Genomic DNA, 22,215 nt, shown 5'->3' with positions numbered 1-22,215 from the left:
TTTGCAGTAGAGGAGACCACGACTGTAGGCCCAGCAGAGGTGTCCTGAGAGCACTGTTAGTGTTGCAGTAGGGTCCAGCCCTCCCAGCAGAAGCCCATCTGCACACAACAATGGCCTTCCCCCAGAGACAGGTGAGGGAGCAAGAGGAAAGGCTGTGCCATGTCCTCTCCCATGGCAGTCCTTGGGCACGCGGAAGAGAAGCACCAGAGCGGTGCCCATTTCCTGACACCTTGGCCACAAGCAAGCCCACAGGAATGAGCCAGGAGCACATCCCCTGCCTGCACGGGATGCCTCAGCCCTTGATGTGAGCCCTTGATGCTGCGCTCACGTGTTTCTGCCCCGGAAACCCTTGGGCTTCTCATGCGGGCGCTTACAGAAGCCTTCCTATGGCAAAGCCCATGAGCTGGGAAATTAAAAGGCAGCAGTGCCGGAAACCGGGACACGGCCCCTGCCATTACCTGGGAGGGTTTGCATTTGCCATGAGCTTGTCAGGAAATTGCTCCTGCCACATAGGTGCCTGTGGGCCTGAGGCACTGCAGGACGACTATAAAAGGCAGCGCAGGTCTCTGCTCCTCATCCACTTCTCTCGCCTCCTTCTCCTGGGAATTAGGTGAGTGCGAAGCCTCTTCTGCTGCTGCTTGCAGACCAGGTGGTTCCTGCCCGTGTGTCTCAGCTGATGGGGGCTGTCGTAGCGCAGGGCTGGGAGCTGCTTCTCATGGGAGAGGGAAGGGGAGAGAAGGGCTTGTGCAGAGAGAGGCGGGGACTGAGCTGAGGTGGCTGCTGGGCTTGGAGGTGGTCAGCGTGTGCTGGGCCAGGAGGTGCCTTGGCTTGCCCAGGGTTGGCTGCAGAGCTGCTGCTCACGTGTCCCATCCTCTGCTTGGCCCTGCCCTGTGTCCAGGTGAAGCTCCAGCATCCAGACATGTCCTGCTGCAACCCGTGCGTGCCCTGCCAGCCCTGCGGCCCGACCCCGCTGGCCAACAGCTGCAATGAGTGCTGTGTCAGGCAGTGCCAGAGCTCCACCGTCGTCATTGAGCCTTCCCCCGTGGTGGTGACCCTGCCCGGCCCCATCCTCAGCTCCTTCCCTCAGAACACCGTTGTGGGCTCCTCCACCTCCGCTGCCGTTGGCAGCATCCTCAGCTCCGAGGGAGTGCCCATCAACTCCGGGGGCTTCGACCTCTCCTGCATCACCAACCGCTACTGCGGCACCAGGTGCAGACCCTGCTAAAGCTGCTGGCTGCGTCCTCAGGCAGGAACATCCAGGACCTCGCAACATGGATCTGCACAGGAGATAGAGCTTCGCGGCGCTGTTTCCTTCTCCCACTCTCTTCTCTCATTTCCTTTCCTTTCTCCACCTCCCACACCAGCCTGTGGGGACCTCTTGGCCTCCCTCCCTCCCTGTGAGGGACAGGCAGACGGACACCCTGCAGGAGCTGCACCGCATCTTGGTGGCTGCCCCTGGTGCTCCCTGTGAGCCACCTCCTTTTCTTCTTTACACTCATTAAAGTTGTGCTGCATCCAAGCCTGGGCCTCCGAGTCCTCCTTCCTTCTGTGGGAACTCTTCCTGTCTACTTCCTCTTGGAGGTGACAAAGACGCCCCTGGCTACTCCAACAGCAATGGCCACCAGTGACAGCATGGCTCCAAAGGGTGGCAGGAGTGGGCATGATCAGACAATACTGCCTGGGGACAGCACACAGCTTCTTCTCTGCTCTTCAGCCTGCCTTCCTCTCCCCTATACACCCAGCACACCACCCTTACATGCCCAGCACACATGGGCACACGCAGATGAGATCCTACCTCATACAGTTCTTCAGCACCTGGCAAGGTCCAACTCTCTCCAGGCATGCAGGGCTGATGTAACCCAACACTTAGGTCTGGTATCAGCCAACCCAGGCTGTCCAACAGCATCCCCACTACCTGCGCACCCAGCACCCACAGGAGGATCTCATCGTATTTCAGGTGTTCATCTTCCCTGATCAAATGAATGTGGCTTCTTCATGGATGCAAACATACAGATGTGCTTTTCAATCATACTTGAAAATTTCCTTTGTAGGCCTTGGTTTTCAGTCCCAGATACTGCTCTAAATCCTGCCCCCTCTCATAAAATCATAGAATCAATGAGATTGGAACAGACCTTTAAGATCATCAATTCCAGCCCTTCCCCAGCACTGCCAGATGCACCAGTAAACAATGTCACTAAGGGCCTCATGTACACGTTGGTTAAGGCCTCCAGAGCTGTTCAAATTCCACCACTGTCCTGGGCAGCCTGTTCCAATTCCTCATCACACTCTTGATGTAGAAATTGTTCCTATTCTCCAGTCTAAACTTCCCCTGGTGTAGCTTGAGGCCATTTCATCCTATCTCTACTTACCCGGCAGAAGAGATCGACCCCACCTCACTACAACCTCCTGTCAGGCAGTTGTAGGGAGCCATAATATTCAGACTAACACCACCACAAGCCCTCAGATCCTTCATCCATTGCTTATCACACTTGTGCTTCAGGCCTTTCACAAGCTCCATTGCCCTACTCTAGACCTGCTCCAGAACCTCAATGTCTCTCTTGTAGTGACAGTCCCAGAACTGACACAGGAATCGAGGTGCAGCCTCAAATTCCCTGGCCCTGCTGGCCATACTATGTCTGATCCAGGTGAGGATGCTGTTGGCCTTGGCTGCCTGGACACTATATGGGCCATGTTCCCATTCATCAATCAGCACCCCCATGTCCTCTTCTATGAGCAGATTCCAGCCACTCTTTCCCAATCTTGGAGCATTGCAGGGGGATTATAGTGACCCAAATACAGAACACAGTACTTTGCCTTGTTGATCCTCACACCACTGGCCACAGCCGATGGATCCAGCTTGTCCAGATCCCTCTGCAGAGATTCCCACCCTCCAACAGATCAACACTCCTGCCCAACTTTGTGTTGTCCACAAATTCACTGAGAGTGCTCTCCATCCCCTCATCCAGATCATCAATGAAGATAGTAAACAACACTGGCCCCAAGACCAAACTCTGAGGACCACCACTAGTGATCAGTCGCTAATTAGACGTGACACCATTTACCACCACTATTTGGAATCCTCCATCCAGCCATTTTACAATCCAGCAAAGAATCCACACTTCCAGGCCTTGAGGAACCACTTTCTCCAGGAGAACGATATGGGAGACAGTGTCAAATGCTTTACTAAAGTCAAATAGACAATGTCCACAGCCTTTCCCTCATCACCCAGATGGGTCACATTGTCCCAGAAGGAGATTAGGTTGGTCAAACAGCACCTGCCCTTCATGAACCCGTGTGGACTGGGTCTAATCCCATTTTCCTGTATGTTCCTTATGGTCTCCCCAGGGATCATATGCTCCATGACCTTCCCCAGCACTGAGCTCAGGCTAACAGGCCTGGAGTTTTGAGGTCATCCTTCATGCACTTTTTTACAGAGGCATCACATTGGCCAGTCTCCAACCCTTGGGGATCTGCCCCACTACACCAGGACTGCTGATAAATGATGGAGAGTGGCTTAGCACGCTCTTCTGGCAGATCCTTCAGCGCTTCAGGTTGGAACCTTCCGGATCCATAGAAATGTGTATGTCTACGCGGAGAAAAATTTATTCCTGGATTATAGGGAATTCAATCAGCTCCCCATGTGTGTCACCTAACCTGGGGAACTCTGGTGTTACCACTGTCATTTTCCTGACCAGTGAGTTATCTCAGCCCTGCACGTCCGGAGAGAGCTGGGCCCTGCCAGGTGCTGAAGGGCTGTATGTGGTAGGATGACATCTGTGTGCGCCCATGTGTGCTGGGCATGTAGGGGTAGAGTGATGGGTGATGTAGGGGAGAAGAAGGCAGAGATGAAGCTGTGCGCTGTCCTTGCTCAGTATTGTCTGTTCATGCCCACTCCTACCACCCTTTGGAGCCATGCTCTCACTGGTGGCCATTGCCACTGGAGTAGCCAGGGATGTCTTTGTCACCTCCAAGGGGAAGCAGACTGTAAGATTTCCCACAGAAGAAAGGAGGAGTCGGAGGCCCAGGCTTGGATGCAGCACAACTTTAATGAGTGTAAAGAAGAAAAGGAGGTGGCTCACAGGGAGCACCAGGGGCAACCACCAAGATGCGGTGCAGCTCCTGCAGGGTGTCCGTCTGCCTGTCCCTCACAGGGAGGGAGGGAGGCCAAGAGGTCCCCACTGGGCTGGAGCGGGAGGTGGAGACAGAAAAGGAATGGAGAGGACAGTGGGAGAAGGAAACAGCGCCACGAAGCTCTATCTCCTGTCCAGATCCATGTTGCGAGGTCCTGGATGTTCCTGCCTGAGGACGTACCCAGCAGCTTTAGCAGGGTCTGCACCTGGTGCCGCAGTAGCGGTTGGTGATGCAGGAGAGGTCGAAGCCCCCGGAGTTGATGGGCACTCCCTCGGAGCTGAGGATGCTGCCAACGGCAGCGGAGGTGGAGGAGCCCACAACGGTGTTCTGAGGGGAGGAGCTGAGGATGGGGCCGGGCAGGGTCACCACCACGGGGGAAGGCTCAATGACGACGGTGGAGCTCTGGCACTGCCTGACACAGCACTCATTGCAGCTGTTGGCCAGCGGGGTCGGGCCGCAGGGCTGGCAGGGCACGCACGGGTTGCAGCAGGACATGTCTGGATGCTGGAGCTTCACCTGGACACAGGGCAGGGCCAAGCAGAGGATGGGACACGTGAGCGGCAGCTCTGCAGCCAACCCTGGCCAAGCCAAGGCACCTCCTGGCCCAGCACACGCTGACAACCTCCAAGCCCAGCAGCCACCTCAGCTCAGTCCCAGCCTCTCTCTGCACAAGCCCTTCTCTCCCCTTCCCTCTCCCATGAGAAGCAGCTCCCAGCCCTGCGCTACGACAGCCCCCATCAGCTGAGACACACGGGCAGGAACGACCTGATCTCTAAGCAGCAGCAGAAGAGGCTTCGCACTCACCTAATTCCCAGGAGAAGGAGGCGAGAGAAGTGGATGAGGAGCAGAGACCTGCGCTGCCTTTTATAGTCGTCCTGCAGTACCTCAGGCCCACAGGCACCTTTGTGGCAGGAGCAATTTCCTGACAAGCTCATGGCAAATGCAAACCCTCCCAGGTAATGGCAGGGGCCGTGTCCCGGTTTCCGGCACTGCTGCCTTTTCATTTCCTTGCTCATGGGCTTTGCCATAGGAAGGCTTCTGTAAGCGCCCGCATGAGAAGCCCAAGGTTTTGCAGTAGAGGAGACCACGACTGTAGGCCCAGCAGAGGTGTCCTGAGAGCACTGTTAGTGTTGCAGTAGGGTCCAGCCCTCCCAGCAGAAGCCCATCTGCACACAACAATGGCCTTCCCCCAGAGACAGGTGAGGGAGCAAGAGGAAAGGCTGTGCCATGTCCTCTCCCATGGCAGTCCTTGGGCACGCGGAAGAGAAGCACCAGAGCGGTGCCCATTTCCTGACACCTTGGCCACAAGCAAGCCCACAGGAATGAGCCAGGAGCACATCCCCTGCCTGCACGGGATGCCTCAGCCCTTGATGTGAGCCCTTGATGCTGCGCTCACGTGTTTCTGCCCCGGAAACCCTTGGGCTTCTCATGCGGGCGCTTACAGAAGCCTTCCTATGGCAAAGCCCATGAGCAAGGAAATTAAAAGGCAGCAGTGCCGGAAACCGGGACACGGCCCCTGCCATTACCTGGGAGGGTTTGCATTTGCCATGAGCTTGTCAGGAAATTGCTCCTGCCACAAAGGTGCCTGTGGGCCTGAGGCACTGCAGGACGACTATAAAAGGCAGCGCAGGTCTCTGCTCCTCATCCACTTCTCTCGCCTCCTTCTCCTGGGAATCAGGTGAGTGCAAAGCCTCTTCTGCTGCTGCTTGCAGACCAGGTGGTTCCTGCCCGTGTGTCTCAGCTGATGGGGGCTGTCGTAGCGCAGGGCTGGGAGCTGCTTCTCATGGGAGAGGGAAGGGGAGAGAAGGGCTTGTGCAGAGAGAGGCGGGGACTGAGCTGAGGTGGCTGCTGGGCTTGGAGGTGGTCAGCGTGTGCTGGGCCAGGAGGTGCCTTGGCTTGCCTAGGGTTGGCTGCAGAGCTGCCGCTCACGTGTCCCATCCTCTGCTTGGCCCTGCCCTGTGTCCAGGTGAAGCTCCAGCATCCAGACATGTCCTGCTGCAACCCGTGCGTGCCCTGCCAGCCCTGCGGCCCGACCCCGCTGGCCAACAGCTGCAATGAGTGCTGTGTCAGGCAGTGCCAGAGCTCCACCATCGCCATCCAGCCCTCCGCCGTGGTGGTGACCCTGCCCGGCCCCATCCTCAGCTCCTTCCCTCAGAACACCGTTGTGGGCTCCTCCACCTCCGCTGCCGTTGGCAGCATCCTCAGCTCCGAGGGAGTGCCCATCAATTCCGGGGGCTTCGACCTCTCCTGCATCACCAACCGCTACTGCGGCACCAGGTGCAGACCCTGCTAAAGCTGCTGGCTGCGTCCTCAGGCAGGAACATCCAGGACCTCACAACATGGATCTGCACAGGAGATAGAGCTTCGCAGCGTTGTTTCCTTCTCCCACTCTCTTCTCTCTTTTCTTTCCTGTCTCCACCTCCCACACCAGCCTGTGGGGACCTCTTGGCCTCCCTCCCTCCCTGTGAGGGACAGGCAGACGAACACCCTGCAGGAGCTGCACCGCATCTTGGTGGCTGCCCCTGGTGCTCCCTGTGAGCTACCTCCTTTTCTTCTTTACACTCATTAAAGTTGTGCTGCATCCAAGCCTGGGCCTCCGACTCCTCCTTCCTTCTGTGGGAAATCTTACAGTCTGCTTCCCCTTGGAGCTGGTAAAGACGCCCCTGGCTACTCCACCGGCAATGGCCATCAGTGAAAGCTGGCTCCAAAGGGTGGCAGGAGTGGGCATGAGGAGACAATACTTGCCCAGGACAACAGACAGCCTCATCTCTGCCTTCCTCTCCCCTACATCACCCAGCACACTACCCTTACATGCCCAGCACACACAGGCACATGCAGATAAGATCCTACCTCATACAGTCCTTCAGCACCTAGCAGGGCCTAGCTCTCTCCAGGCATGCAGTGGTGAGGTAACCCAACACTTTGGACTTGTGTCAGACAACTCAGGCTGTGCTATGGATCCCCTGCTACCTGTGACCCAACACCCACAGGAGGATCTCATCGTATTTCAGGTGTTCATCTTCCCTGATCAAATGAACTTGGCTTCTTTATGAATGCAAACATACAGATGTGCTTTTCAATCATACTTGAAAATTTCCTTTGTAGGCCTTGGTCTTCAGTCTCTGGTAATTCTCCCTGTTGTTCTTCACTGTGAGCATGTGATTTACACGTAAATAACCCTCTCCCCTCACAACGGAGCCAATTCCCCCTTACAATTCTCTGGAGGGAGATTGAAGCAGTCAAGAGGCCTGAGTCTGTGCACCCAATAACCTCATCCTTGCTAATCTTCACATTCCCCTCTGCGTGCTGCATCAGAGCTGTTTGATCTCCCTCAGAAACAGTTTCACTGTCCCTGCTTTCTGTGCTGAATGCCCTCACCTCCAACATGCTTAGCTCCAGCCTCGGGGTATTCAGCAGCTGCTCCTAATAGCACATCCCTGTTACTCCTGCCCATGGCTGCTGGTCATGGCACCTAGACTGGGTCGTGGAGAAAAGAGGAAGGTGCAGTACAAGCCATTGGCTATCCCAAAGGCTGTTCCCTCCATTACGACTTCTGCTATTCTGCAGAGCAAATAATCCTAATTATTCTATGATATGATTCTATAATCACCCACTGCCCCTACCACCCCAGCACAGCTCTGAGAATAACAAGAGGAACGCCCCTCCTCAAGAAGTCATGGGTTTGCTGATTCCTCAAGGCCTCCCGCTGTGAGTGCATTTGTGGACACAGCAAGGGAAGGCCAGATAGTCACTGGCAGTACAGCAACCACAGATGCATTCCTCATCTCCAAGGGACCAAAAAGCTGCAGCTCCTTCTGGGTGTCCCAACCTCCCATTCCTTTGTAAATGGAGAAGAGTCTCCTTGTGCCCTCACTCCCTTCCACCCTGAGCAACACCTTTCCCCTTTGGCAGCCTGGAAAGGCTTCACAGAGAGAAGGAGCACAAGGAGGCCAGGCTTGCCAATGAAGCAGAACTTTAATGAGTTAAAAGAGGGAAACAAAGACTGCGAGCGGAGGGCACCAGTGCAGGGAGCCCTGGAGGGAGCCTGTGGTCATGGAGAAGGAATGGAAAGGAAAGTTCATTCAGCTGTGTTGAAAATAACATCCAGAAGATCGATCCTCTGCACAGCACCATGTCCTGAGTTCCTGCAGGTGTCTCTTGGGGGCTCTCCCAGCACCTTGATCAGAGGAGGTACCTCCTGCCACCATAGCGTCGGGAAATGCCAGACAGGTCACAGCACCCCGAGTTGATGGGCACTCCACCACAGCTGAGGATGCTGCCAATGGCAGCAGAGGTGGAGGAGCCCACAACGGTGTTCTGAGGGAAGGAGCTGAGGATGGGGCCGGGCAGGGTCACCACCACAGCAGGAGGCTCGATGACAACGGTGGAGCTCTGGCACTGCCTGACACAGCACTCATTGCAGCTGTTGGCCAGCGGGGTTGGGCCGCAGGGCTGGCAGGGCACGCACGGGTTGTAGCAGGACATGTCTGGATGCTGGAGCTTCACCTGGACACAGGGCAGGGGCAAGCAGAGCACAAGGATGGGTGAGGAGCAGCCTGGCTTTCCTGTCACAAAGAGCCAAGGCTGCTAAGGAGTGGGCAGCTGGAAGCTGTGCCAGGTGCCACACGGTCTCCATTGCCTATATAGAGCAGCCTGGGACAGGGAGGGTATCTTGGAATTTGTAAACCAAAAGCCCCTTCAGCCACTTCCCAGCCTTTCTCCAGGCAGACATTCTCCCCACTTCTCTCATCTATGCACAATGCTGCAAGCCCCAGCACAGGATAGAGCTAGTATCAGCTGAGAGTTTCACTGAGGATAGACCGCGCTTTTAAGGGGAGGACAAGGGGCTTCAGACTCACCTGGTTCTCAAGGAGAAGGAGGCAAGAGAAGTGTATGAGAGAGCAGGGACCTGGGCTGCCTTTTATATCTGCCCATCATAGCTGCAGGACCAGAGGCACCTTTGCAGAGGTAACAATTATCTGACAAGCTCATCTTGATGCAAACCATTGCAGCTAATGATATGGGCTGTGCTTTGGTTTCCAACACTGCTGCCTTTTCATTTCCAGGTTTGGGCCATGCCTGTTTCCCAATGAAGGCTTCTTCTGAGCACAGGCATGAAAGGCCTTGGGATTTCTGAGTCAGGAATGGTTCTGGGGACCTATTCTCAGGCAATCTCACCCAGCACTGGGCGTGGAAGCTCATATGGAGGGTGCTGGCTTTTCATCTGGATCCCACCCTACGAAATGGAGTCCGTTGCTCATCTACTTCACCTGAGAAAGCCTAGGGTACTTTGCTGTTGTGCTGCTGCTGTTTCAGGATGGCCTGCCTCTCCCAGGTGATATGGGTCTACTCTGCCAACCCTGTTGGAGTCTTTGCATGCTCCTATTTATCTCAGAGTGCTCTAGACAGCAGTGATGGGGAATGTATGGTAGCCTGCAGTGTCCTGCAATCTACTGTGTGCAGTGTTCCTTGGACATTTCAGATCCTGCTTTTGGTTGCTCTCCAGGGATGCAGAGGGCTTCAACACCATGGACACAATTCTGCCCCTAACATAAAGAATGACAAGCAGTGATGGCTGAGGACAGACCCAGGCACACACTTGTTCTCCAGCCTCAGTGGGCTGTTCAAAGGTGAGCATCAGCCTGTCCTTGGCCACCGGTGCCTGGACCTGGCTCCAGATCTATAAGCCAAGTGCCCAAGCTCAGGTGAACAAAGGGGGTTGTTGACTCGCCTCCAGAAGCACCACTGCTTCTGGAAGGGAGAAGTAGATGCTCAGTCCAGACTCAATCATCTCATTTGGAGGGCTCTACATGTGAAATCAATCCCACAGTGTTCATATATGTTTATCTGCCATGTTGAGGCCTCCTCCTTAGGAAGTGCTTGCATAGACTCCCTTCCCTGTCAGTGTGCAAAAAGAAGAGCTTGAAGAATGTGATTCATCTGTTCTGAAATGAAAATCCTAGGAAGGTGGAAAGCAAGTGCCCTTTGGAAGTGCTAATGCTCTCTCAATGAATGCAAAGACACACTTGCTACCCAGCCAGCCTCCCACAGCTCTGCAGTTTGAGGACTTTGCCAATCACATTAAAGTGTTTCCACAACAGAGCCCAAAATGAGTGGAACAATGGACTATTAAAATCGTACATGGGGTTTTAGATGTGGAAATGTCCTGACACATCTAGCATGAAGCACAGCAATTTGAATGTTTTAATAAAAACTAATAAAGTACATGCAGGGCCTGAGGAGAGGAAAGAAGAGCAGCGTGAGTTTTGTTGCTAGTCCTATGCCAGGAATAATGGCCATAGGTTATACCAGAAACTGTAGATTTTATCTTGAAGCAGAACCAAGTTTCTCAGCACAGCTACTAGGGGTGAGGCTCACCTCTGTGGTTTTGCCATCTCACAGGCAGGAGAAGGGATTCTGCTGACCAAGTGGAAAGATACATGAGGAATCTTATCTTGGCTCCTCAACTTACCCCCGTTCTTCAGACAGAGAAAAGAATAGGGCATAGCTGCAGCCAGAAAACATCAGACTAGATGGGGAAATACATGTCTATTTCCTAAAGCAATGAGCCAGCTGCTGGGACTTCTTTAGGGATTCAGATGAATCTCTGACAACATGGAGCACTGAGTAAACTGTAATACAAGCCTGTAGGAGGAGGACCCCTCCTTCAGTGTTCTGGCAGAGAACTGTTCCTGGATGGGGTTTGTGACCTTTCCCAAGTGCTGGTCCTTAGACCACTGTGAGGGGAGCATTAGAATTATAGAATCAAAGAGAATCATAGAGTCAAGGCTCAGCCCGGACTAACAAGGCTGTAAGGTGAGTGAGATGAGCTCACTGGGGAACTGTGGCTTGACTACCTGTGCTGCCCAGGCGCACTGTTAGCTCACACTGAGGTCTTCTGAAAACCTACTTCACTTCTTCTGGAAAGCCCGCCCCAGAGCTTGCTTCACTTCTTTGTTTCTGAATGTGTAAATGAAGGGGTTCAACAAAGGAGTTACAATTGTGTTAAGGGTATTCACGATTTTTTTCACATCCATGGTGTTCTGGGCTGATGGCTTGACATATAGGAAGATGATAGAGCCATACCAGATCGTGACGACACTGAGATGGGCAGAGCAAGTGGAAAAGGCCTTTTTCCTGCCATGGGCTGACTGGATCCTGAGGACGAAATAGATAATGTATATGTAGGAGACCAGGATGACCACACAGGAGGCCACCACAACGATTATGGAGACAAGGAAAGTCGCCAACTCCACAGGCCACCTGTCACTACAGGAGAGGGCAAGGCAGGCATCTATATCACAGAAGAAATGGTTGATGACATCTGGCCCACAGAACGTCTGCCTGGATGTCAGAAAGGCCAGAAGTGAGATGGCCAGGAAGCCTCCCAGCCAGGAGCTGAGCGCCAGCCGAGCAGAGATGACACTGTTCATGAGGGAGCTGTATCTCAAGGGGTAGCATATGGCTAAATAGCGGTCATAGGCCATGACAGACAAGAGAAAACACTCAGTGGAGCCTAGGGAGAGAAGAAAGAACAACTGGAAGATGCAGACACTGAAGGAGATGGTCTGGCTAGTCCCCAGCATGACTCCAATGGCTTTGGGAACAACACCCGTAGTGTACCAGATCTCCAGAAAGGAGAGATTACAGAGGAAAAAGTACATTGGGGTATGGAGGTTCCTGTTCATCCACACGAGGGCTATGATGGATGCGTTGCCTGTTACTGTCAGGGAGTACATCAGTGCGAACACGATCACAAAGGAGACCCGGAAATGCCACGTGCCTGGGAAGCCAAGAAGGATAAATTCTTCCACACTTGTCCCATTTGCTGTGTGCTCCCAAGTGTTGAGGTCCATCTGCAAAGACAGGATGTTTCTGTGTGAGTTTGCATGCCCCTGCTGGTCCTTCAGATGCTACCAGAAGTGAAACAAATCCAGTCCCAAAAAGGAGTTTGTGCAGACCATGGGAAAACAGCATCTATCTTAAATGAAAATTGCCAGGAAAATCCTTCCCTGCAGAAACATGTTTGGACAATTAGATCTGACCCTGAAACTCAGGCCTATAGCACCAAATGAACAGTCAGTACTCAAGGAGTTGTAGTCCTGTATGTTTGCTTTCTTCTAAGCCTCACCATAGGAAGCTTTTGCATATACCTCCATTATCGCCACTGACATCTGCTTCTCAGCATAGCTACTAGGGGTAAGGCTCACCTCTATGTAGCTTTGCCATCTCAGACAGAGGAAGGACTTTTGCTGACCAAGTGCAAAGATGTATGATTGAAGTATGCTTATCTCACCTCCTCAGCCTACACCTGCCTCTTCTTTGGACAGAGAAGAGGCACTTGGGAGAGAGACATGGCTCATCTCACCTCATATACATGGCTCAAAGCTCTCTATAAGTTCCAGATTGTCTTTAAAGACTATTGCAGGAGTCTAGCAAGCAGCTTGGATGAGTAAACTGGACGTCTCAACTTCATAGAATCATAGAATGGTTTGAGTATGAAGGGACTACAAAGGCCATCTAGTTTCCCAGTGGCTGAAGGCAAAATTCTCTGAGGCAATTCCCTCCCAAGGTAGCCCTGCTGAGAAGCCAGGTGAACCAGGGGGCTTCATCTATGTCCTGAGGAATTTACAGACCAGAAACCTCATGTGGCCAAAGAGCAGAGAAATCCCTTTTAACGTGGCTCTCCTTAAGCATGCAAGGGATTGGAAGTCTATGCATACAACATACATATGGCATATGTCTGGGGCAGGCTTCACTCACCAGCTCAGCTAATGGAAATGATCCAAATGATATCTCTTCATGCACCATCCTCTAAATGAAGCCACGGTCCCCTCTGGCTGAGAGTGAACGTTAGAAAGAGATTGATTTATTGGAGGAGCTCTGGATGCCGTGATGTCAGAGAAGCTCTCACCTCACGGACTCACTTCAAGCTGTACACAGCTGCCTGACATTGTTTCCTCACCATCCACCCTAAGACGTATTGAGAGCTCGTGCTCCTGATTTTCTTCCTCCCTGCACACAAAGCCACCACTGTACATCCACAAAGGGGGGGCTTGTGTACACAGACACACACATGCAGGGTGAAGCCTCTGCAGTTTAGCTCCATATAGTGAGGGCATACATCAGAGTCACAGCATCATTAGCATAAAACCATCTCCACACCCACCTCATTAACACACTGAAGTTCAGTCTGGCCGCACCAAGGAAACTTTTTGTTGTCTTCCCTCTGTGTGCCCCAGGGAGTGTGGTCTCCGGGGGATCTTATCTACTTGTTGCAGATGGATAATGATCTCTCTTCACATAGGCCAATTAAAGAGCAGCAAAGCAATTCTCTGAAGTGGCTGCCAGGCTGGATGTTAGCCTCCTTACTGTAACTGTGGTATGTGAACCTGGCCAGGAACTCGGTGCTTGCTCTGCTGACATGCAGATGTCTGAAATAACCATGTTCCAGAGCCTGGAATTGCAAAGTATCTGGTGTTGAATTGTAACGTGGTCTTGAGACCTTTAGCGTGGGAGATAACTAAAAGCAACTACTCTGCTCTCGTGAGACCCCACTTGCAGCACTGTGTACAGTTCTGGTGTCCTCACCGTAAGAAGGATATGGAGCTGTTGGAGCAAGTCCAGAGGAGGCCATGAGGATGATCAGGGGCTGGAGCAGCTCCCTCTTGGGGACAGGCTGAGAAAGTTGGGACTGTTCAGCCTGGAGAAGAGAAGGCTGCGTGGAGACCTCAGAGCAGCTTCCAGTGTCTGAAGGGGGCTACAAGGATGCTGGAGAGGGACCTTCATTAGAGACCATAGTGATAGACAAAGGGTGATGAGTTCAAACTGAAACAGGGGAAGGTCAGGTTAGATCTAAGGCAGAAGCTCTTCCCTGTGAGGGTGCTGAGGCGCTGGCACAGGGTGTCCAGAGAAGTTGTGGCTGCCTCATCCCTGGCGGTGTTCAAGGTCAGGTTGGACAGAGCCTTGGGTAACATGGTTTAGTGTGTGGTGTTCCTGCCCGTGGCAAGGGGGTTGGAACTAGATGACCTTCAGGTTCTTTCCAACCCTAAGTATTCTATGATTTTATGATTCTGACTATGAGTACAAAGAGAATAAGTTAAGGTGTTCACCTATGTCATTTCAGAACGTGTAGCTTCAGTTCAGCCTTGCCTGTCGTGACCATGTGGAGCTTAAAGATCCTCGAAGGACTGACCAAGAGAACAGGATGACTACTGCCCTGGGTTTTAGAAGAGCATATCTTCAAGTCTTCAAGGACCTAGCTACTTGGCAGGATGCATTGGAAATTACCCTGGTGCTAAAAGGGTCCCAGGAGGGCTGGTTAACCTTCAAGGCCAGACACCTCAGAGCACAAAGATCATGGAATCATAGAGTGGTTTGGGTTGAAGGGACCTTAAAGCTCATCCAGCTCCAACCTCTGCCACGGGCAGGGACACCTTCCACTAGAGCAGCTTGCTCCAAGCCCCTGTGTCCAACTTGGCCTTGAGCACTGCCAGGAATGGGGCAGCCACAGCTTCTCTGGGCCATGGGTCTCTCCAAGCCAAACACTCTTCCACATTCAATGTCCCCTAAGAAGGAGCTTGAAGCCCAACAGTGGGCAGAGTGGGTATCATCTGAGATGGCCATTGAGTCAAGACCTCATCCTGGAGGGGAGAAAGATCTTCCCTCACCTTGTCATCTATGCGGAAGGAGACAAGAGAAGTGAATGAAGGAGAAGCAAGGAGTTCTACTGGCTCTTTTACTGGTCCTGCACTTGCCCAGGTCCACAGACAGTCTTTGTGGAGGTAGTAATCTTCTGACATGCTAATTTACAAAGCAAGATGTCCCAGCTAATGGTGCAGACTGTGTTTTTATTTCCTGCAGTGCTACCTTTTAATTTTCTCCTTTCTAGTATGCCATTCCCTCATGGAGTACTGGGAACATGAGCCTGAAGATTTCCAGGGCAAAAACACATTAGAACAGGCAGAAGATGCAGACCAAGAGCCACAGGGATCCTGTGCAGGCACATGATGCAAGGCTGTGGCATTCTGGTGGGGTTGTTTGTGTCTTTCTTTGCAGGGAGTGGCTCAGCTACTTCCAGCCCTGAAGTTCTCAGCCCCCCACCCCAAGGCTCTTGTCCATGAGGATGTCACATAGAATCACAGATTCATAGAATCAGGTGCATTGGAAAAGCCCTTTAAGCTCATCCAGTCCAACATTTCCACAGAACTGCCAAGGCCACCACTAACTCATGGCACTGAGGGCCTTGTCTCCACTGTGTGTGAGCACTTCCAGAGACAGTGACTCCACCACTGCTCTGGGCAGCCTGTTCCAATGCCTCAGCACCCTTCGGGGAAGGAATTGTTCCTCATCTCCAGTCTAAACCTCCCCTGGTGCAGCTCCTTCTCTGCCTCACTGCTGGGGTTTGGATATTTTCCTCTTAATGCTGCCCTCAGGAGAATGTTTCTGCTCCATTTGAACTCCTGCTGTACCTGAGAAGTCTCTCGAATCCTCAAGATAAACTATGGGGCTTTATTGTAACCTAAGGTGCTCCAGCCCTTCCCTGCTTGAGTGAACCCCAGTGTCTCCTCTCTTGATCCCACAACTGCTTATGTGGAAACACATATATTTGTCTGTGTGGACATCTGTGTGTGTGGACCTCTGTGAATTCTTGTGTGTGCAAAGTTGTGCCCAGCCAACATCTTATTGAGGTGCTGAACTGGGAAAGGACTAACACCTTGGTCTAAGCAGGCATGGAAGTCAGGGGACTGCCGTCCTGATGTCACAGTGCTGTGCCCAGGAAAGCCAAAGAGCTCATGAGTCCTTTGGTCCCTAGTTCCAAAGACCTTCATGTCCAACACTGAAATCTGAGTGTAAATGACCAGCAACTGGCCCTGGCAAAAAGGCATGTCTGCTTCAAGGTCACACATCCCAACACCTGCTCAGTTCCCTGACGGGATCAAGGAAAGATGCTCTTTCCCCCAGGGGTTGGCGTTGGCAGAAGAAAGGACACTGTGAGACGTGGAAATCTCTGCCTTGGGAGCTGCTTCCCTGACGAATTCCTCTTCTAGGTAACTTTTGGTTTCTTCCAGTCAATAACGTTCTTCCTCCTATTCCAGTCTGTCTTTCCATGCCCATGGACACACTTGAAGCCTTATGGTGCGAAATGGGGGCTACAATAGCTGGCTTTCTGGCTACCTCATAGCCATGAGTCCATTTCACCTCACAAGTCACCCTTCCCCTCGGGCATTGGTTTTAGTTGGACTCTTGTTCTCATTTTGATCTCATCCATTGACACCACAAGTGGACGGCAGGAATTGCACAGCCAGAATTTATCTTCTATTCCAACAATCCATCAACTTCCTAGATAGATGAGTCTCCCTTAAAGAGAAGCTCTGTGTAAGTGACAGAAGAACAATAACATGCGGAAGAAAAAGACTGAGCTAAAATAAAGGAGCTCACCTGCCAGCAGGAGAAGGCTGTGGTTAATATTTTTGGAAAAGCCACCCCACAAACCTGGAGTATTTCAATGTATTTATCTTCCCAGTGGAAAATTGCCTGTTGGGGATTGATTACTTGCAATTGTAGGAGTCAGTTATTTTTTCCTCATTGTTTAGGTACAAAAAACTCTCTCTGTTGGCTCCCGCTTTCTGCTATTCACAGAAGATGACTGCAATGCAGAGGTCACTCTACAGTCAGTGACTAAAGAGAAGAGTGGGAAAAGACAGTCCTAAAGTCAGGTGAAAGAAATTCAGGCTAAGATGTCTTAACTGGCAGTGTGGATATCAGTCAGCAAGTCCACTTTTAACCAAATATAATCCCCAGATTTCCGGAATAAATTTCTCTGATCTCTGGCTGCACTTTGGCCAAAATCCCCAGACCTCTGCAAGTGGAATTCTTCTTTATTGATCCAGATAACCAACATCTCCCGAGAAAAATCTCACCTGATTGATGGCACTCCAGATGATCTGCTCCATAACCTTCCCCGGCATCAAGGTCAGACTGACAGGCCTGTAGTTCCTGGATCCTTCTTTTAGCAGTTCTGGTAGGAAGGCGTCACTGGTTGGTTGATTGAGAGGAGCTCTGGATCCTCCTTTCAGCACTTCTGGTAGGTGGTTGTCACTGGTTGGTTGATTGAGAGGAGTTCTGGTGAAAAAAAGGAAGTGCCAAGGAGATGAAAAGTGGGTCAAGAAATAGAAGAAACAGTGAATGAGCTATAAGATTGGGTAAAGCCCAAAAGAGGTGAACATATTTCAAAGGTAGGAGTGCCAACACCTATGCACAGTTATGAAGCTTCTGTGATTCAAAATGATCGGTGATTCAAAGTCCGCTTGGATGCCAGAAGGAACACCCTTGTATAACCCACTGAAGTGTCCATCATGCCAACAAACAAAAGGCTCTTGGGGGAAAGATGGGGAAAGGAAGTACAGGGTTGAGAGCTAATATTGAGTTGCTTGGGAAAGGAATTATCATTCAGTAGCAATCATGCATGATGCAAAACCTTTTAAAAGTAACAATCAGTATCTCTATAATAATCATCTGCAAAAGTGTGTATTTTAAAATCTAAAATTATGTGTTGATTAGGATTTTGATAACATGATTTATTAGTTTCTTTGCAGTATCTTACTTAAACAGTTGTGTTGTAACTACTTGAATACATTGTCTTGAGTGTGTAGTCTGCAAGGAGAGAGTGAAATGAAGATCTCCCCTGAACCTTCTTTTCTAAGGGCTGAACAAGCCCAGCTCTCTCAGCATTTCCTCACACACTGCCCAGTCTTTTCACCACCTCTGTGGCCCTTCTCTGGCCCCTCTCCAGCCTGTCCACATCTGTTTTGTATAGCAGGGACCAAAACTGAACACAGTATTCCATGGGTGGCCTTTCAAGAGCCAAGAAGAGTGGGATAATGACATCTTTATCTTTGATGATGATGCACTTCTTCAGGTAACCCAGCGTGCTGTTGGCTTCCTTTGCTGCAGCAGCACACTCATCACTCATACTGCGCTTGCTGTTCACCAGGACCCCCTGGTCGCTTTCCACAGAGCTGCTCCCCAGCCGGATAGATCCCTGCCAGTGCTGCACTCTTGGGTTGTGTTTATCCTTTCTCACACACATATAGTGCACCTAAAGTTCTCACTTCTGATACATACTGCACTGAGTGAAAGGAAAATTGGTCTTTTTTGATCGTGAGAAAGTATATGGAGATCACGGGTCCAAAATGGTCCTGTCTTCCTGGAGCACAGATGGTATGAATCAGCCTATCTGCTCTGAAACAAAACAGTCATTCTTGTGCTAACAGATTATTTAGATATTAAATTGGAACAGATCAGAAACTAACGGTAATATGTTGGTGTTCATACAAGTGACTGAGTCTCAGGAAGACCTATCCCACGAAATGCTGATAAACAGTAGGCATTATTAAATGATATTAAAAATATCTTGATGTTAAAATATCTTGAATTTGCCTCTTTCTTTCAGTTTCCCCAGTTCTTCCCCTCTGCCTTTGCTCACATCCCTTGCTTCTTGCTCTCTCTTCCCAAGACAATAAAGTTCCTTTCCAAGATGCTCAGTGAATTCATCCCAAGGCATTAGAGTTCCACCAAGTTTTAACTAGGCCTCTGTGTCTAGCTGAGTCCCTCCCAGGGGTGGCAACTGGAGACAACTGGGGAGACCCATCACTAACTAGGAAAGTTTTTAGTCTCAGGAGTGAGTCTAATCCCAGAAGTCCTTGTTAGCTCCAGTCAATTGCTCTTAGTTTTTTACTGAAGGCAAATAGTCCATTGTCTGAAGGGAGGATTCCATCAATACAAAAGTAGATAAGAATGGGAACACAGGTCTTCCTGATGTGACACCCTTGCAAAACCAGAGTTGAAGAAAGTTTGGGTTTTCCAGAACTGTCTGAACCTTCCTGGAGCTGTCAGGACATTGCATTGGGTTCACTGGGCCAACGTGCACTTGCAAATAGCAGGTTCACTTTCTTAACCCTGGCCAGGAAAAGCATAACATTACTTAGTATCTCCCAGGAGCAAGGACCAAAAGCAGCACAGATTGCTTCTCTGCAAAAGACAGAGATCATAGGTAGTGTTCCTATATCATGTATATTATGCACTCCTACCAAATGAGGCTCAATAGTTCAAAATCACATGCTCCAGTATAAACCAAACAATATCCCCACCAGAATGAGCTGGGCAGGATGTCCTCCTATATCTCATAGTGTAAAAGAGCAATGAGTGCCCTGCAAACCCTCAGACTAAACCTTCTCTTCTCCACCAGTACATAAGGAGGTATATTAAAAATTGCTCCTTTTCTATCAATGTGTTGATGGCCTTTTTGACACCAGAATCTACAAGTAAATGTTAGGTGCCTCAGAGTGAGAGAGGAATGGTGCCATGCCATTCTGAGCTACGGACTCCATCCCCTTTCCAGTCCCAAAGCACTGCACTGCCAAACTGTACCCAACACATGGCATAGCAGAACCTGGCCTTTTTTCAGCCTGGGCCCCATTAAAGATGCTGAAAGGGAAAGCAGTTAGTGGCCTTACATGACATTCACTAGTAAACCTTAACTGTGTTCCAAGCAAAGAAGAGTCCAGAGTCTTGGACTTAGTCATGCTGGTCTGACTCACACCTCTATCCCCAGTAACTCAGCTCATTATTCAAGCCCTAAAACTTTTGCTCAAGTGTCCTATTCATTGCGCTGCTTGTCACAGCACATTTGGTACATATTATTGTTATGTCTTGGATTATCCATTCTATCCTTTATCAATGCTATCCATTGTCTTAAGCATGTTATCCACTCTCCTGTCTGATGTTACCTCACTGCTGTCTCCAGCTCCTTGTGACAACACAGTCCCTCAGTCAGCCTGTTACACCAAATACAGTTCTTAGTTTTCTGACATGTGTTACCCAGCTTTGGTGTCCCTTGCTCCAGCTGTTGTCTGAATTAATGTAGGAAATCACAGCTTTTCCTTAGCTTGCTCCAAAACAGTTTCAGCCTGCACATTCCACCATACAACACTCTATAAAACATCAATATCTAACCCCTTGCCCAATCAAGCACTTTTGTGCCACCCACTACTCTGGTATAGTCATTACTTGCTAAGATACTGTTGGTCCTGATCATGAACTATGAACTGTGATCGTAAACTATGTGAGCAGGTAGCCAGCTGTCTGAACTGGTCTTTCCCTCTTCACCAGACCCCTGGTAAGCTACATTCATGCCAAGCCTGTCCCTCAGTGATATTCTGTCACCAACAGTCTGCAGATGCCTGACAGCACTGCAGCATCATCTTTGCTCAACTACATCCACAGTGACTCTTAGCTGCCTAAGTTCTCTTTGCTGGGTATCTGGTGCCGCAGAGGTGGGGGAAGATGACTTCGAGCTGCTGCTCTTTGCTGTTCCCGCTGGCTCACAGGCAAGAAGCAGCTTGCAATGAATGGTGTTGGGCAGTAGATGGAAGCAGTAGCCTGAATATGTGCTGCAGGCACCACTTCCAGAGACAAAAGCACCAAATGCCAGAGTTGCTACTGGAGAAGGGAGAGCTGGGGCAGGGGGACTGGGAGCGACAGAGGCTGTTCATCAGCTTGAATTACTGTGCCACAAGCACTGCTGGAGTTATTTCTGAAGGTGGCTTGGCGGATGTCTGGGGAATTCCCTGGCAGTGGAGAATAGTGTGGCTACAACATTGATTGTTGACTCCTTCCTTAGCTTTAATTCAGTTTTGCATCACAGCTAACCGGGTCCAGCCTCATATTTTACCTACTACCCTGATCTTTATGAATGCTGCCTATTCCGGTACATTCATTTTGACTTTGTCTCATTGTCTAGCCTGATCTGTATATATTTTCTCAGAAGCCTGAATATTGCACACCCTGGTCATATCAAACATGACCCACAACCTAGTACCTCTATTTAGAGTCCATACCTTCCATCTTAAGCTACTGATTTATGCTATAAACTAGTCTTTAGGTCGTAACACACTGCTCCATTCTGATTCATACTTGTCACTGACTTCCTTGTCTGCTCCACCTAACACTTAGCCTGTGTGGTGCCTACGTGAAACAACAGCAGCAGGTAATAAATAGCCAGTGGGACGTACAAGGCTTGGTAGTCTCCCTGTGACATCCATGATGTGAGCCCCTGGTAGGCAGCACACCTCTCTAGGGGCACATCAGGCTGGCAAATGGGTGCCTCTGTACCTCTCAGAAGAGAGTTTCCATGAATGGAACCACAAGCACTGCTGAAGTGATATGAAGGTAGGAGGAGGACTTTTTGATGGGTAATCACCTTCTTCCAAGGAGGAACAAATCCACTGGCATTTCAACATCTACAGCAGGCACGTGAACTACACTGAGCAACACATCTAGGCTTCAGAGCTGCTTGTTGACATGCACTTACAGAAGGAAGAGAGAAACAGACGTGGCCATGGAATGATCCATCTGACTTAGTTTAGACCTTTTTCTCTCAATGAGAACAGTAATACCTGGAGATGCCCGTATATTTATATTCCCAAGAAAGGAGACAAGCTGAGTATATTTTATACTAGACTAAACTGACAGCTATTGAAACTTCAGCAGATGAACTCCAGCTTCCCAGAAGTCTTCTGACGGTAAGATAGCTCAGGTATTTACTCTAGTTCAAGTCACAGGAAAACATAAGCATTGTGTTTGACTTAGGAGAATCACTGTCACTTGCTTTGATTGCTTCTTTAGAGATTGGACAGATGTGTAAATGAACTATTTGAAACACTCAGATCTCACCGGGTTTATAGGTAGAACTAATGCTGGCCAGGACAGGAAGCACTGAATACATGTACTAAAGAGACACACTGGTTAATAATGTATTTTGTACTAAGAAAAAAGGCAAAATATTGCTCTGATTTGACCTGTGTAATTTCTCATTATAGTTAAAGTTAACAGTAATATGGTTACAGAGTTATATGTGTTTTCACATTATAAATCTTCAGTCATGGTTTGTATTACCACTTCTGGAGCTATAAAAGGCTTTAAATGAACAGTATCTGGACTTTTTTTTCTATGTCAATGAATTGTTTTATGAACATGGTGTCCTTGCACCCCTGAAAACCTAGTTTATAGTATGCTTTTCTC

General features: G+C 50.2%; 2 protein-coding genes and 3 pseudogenes across 5 annotated transcripts; 2 read left to right on the top strand and 3 right to left on the bottom strand.

The window, feature by feature from the left end:
* Positions 1-919: 919 nt before the first annotated feature.
* On the top strand, positions 920-1,225 carry LOC308229610 (feather keratin Cos1-1/Cos1-3/Cos2-1; the record flags this gene model as incomplete). The annotated part of the gene is made up of 1 exon (XM_080633708.1): positions 920-1,225. The coding sequence occupies one exon, from the start codon at positions 920-922 to the stop codon at positions 1,223-1,225; it is 306 nt and encodes a 101-aa protein (XP_080489834.1).
* A 3,095-nt stretch (positions 1,226-4,320) lies between these two features.
* Positions 4,321-4,626, bottom strand: LOC308229530 (feather keratin Cos1-1/Cos1-3/Cos2-1 pseudogene; annotated as a pseudogene). The gene has a single exon. The product of its transcript is annotated as a feather keratin Cos1-1/Cos1-3/Cos2-1 pseudogene (transcript).
* Positions 4,627-5,678: 1,052 nt separating this feature from the next.
* LOC308229529 (feather keratin Cos1-2-like) lies at positions 5,679-6,424 on the top strand (annotated as a pseudogene). The gene is made up of 2 exons: positions 5,679-5,809; positions 6,110-6,424. The product of its transcript is annotated as a feather keratin Cos1-2-like (transcript).
* Positions 6,425-8,313: 1,889 nt separating this feature from the next.
* LOC308229356 (feather keratin Cos2-3 pseudogene) lies at positions 8,314-8,616 on the bottom strand (annotated as a pseudogene). Its single transcript has one exon. The product of its transcript is annotated as a feather keratin Cos2-3 pseudogene (transcript).
* A 2,426-nt stretch (positions 8,617-11,042) lies between these two features.
* LOC308229355 (olfactory receptor 6F1-like) lies at positions 11,043-18,223 on the bottom strand (the record flags this gene model as incomplete). Its single annotated transcript, XM_080633312.1, has 4 exons — positions 11,043-11,987; positions 12,895-12,945; positions 17,055-17,256; positions 17,874-18,223. 4 exons carry the CDS (start codon positions 18,221-18,223, stop codon positions 11,043-11,045), a joined length of 1,548 nt encoding a protein of 515 aa, XP_080489438.1.
* Between the last annotated feature and the right edge of the window lie 3,992 nt (positions 18,224-22,215).

This window comes from Psittacula echo (genome assembly GCF_963264785.1).
Source record: "Psittacula echo genome assembly, chromosome: 23".
Classification (NCBI taxonomy): domain Eukaryota; kingdom Metazoa; phylum Chordata; class Aves; order Psittaciformes; family Psittacidae; genus Psittacula; species Psittacula echo.
The sequence above is the reverse complement of the archived record's forward strand: the minus strand, read 5'-3'. Positions and strand labels throughout refer to the sequence as shown.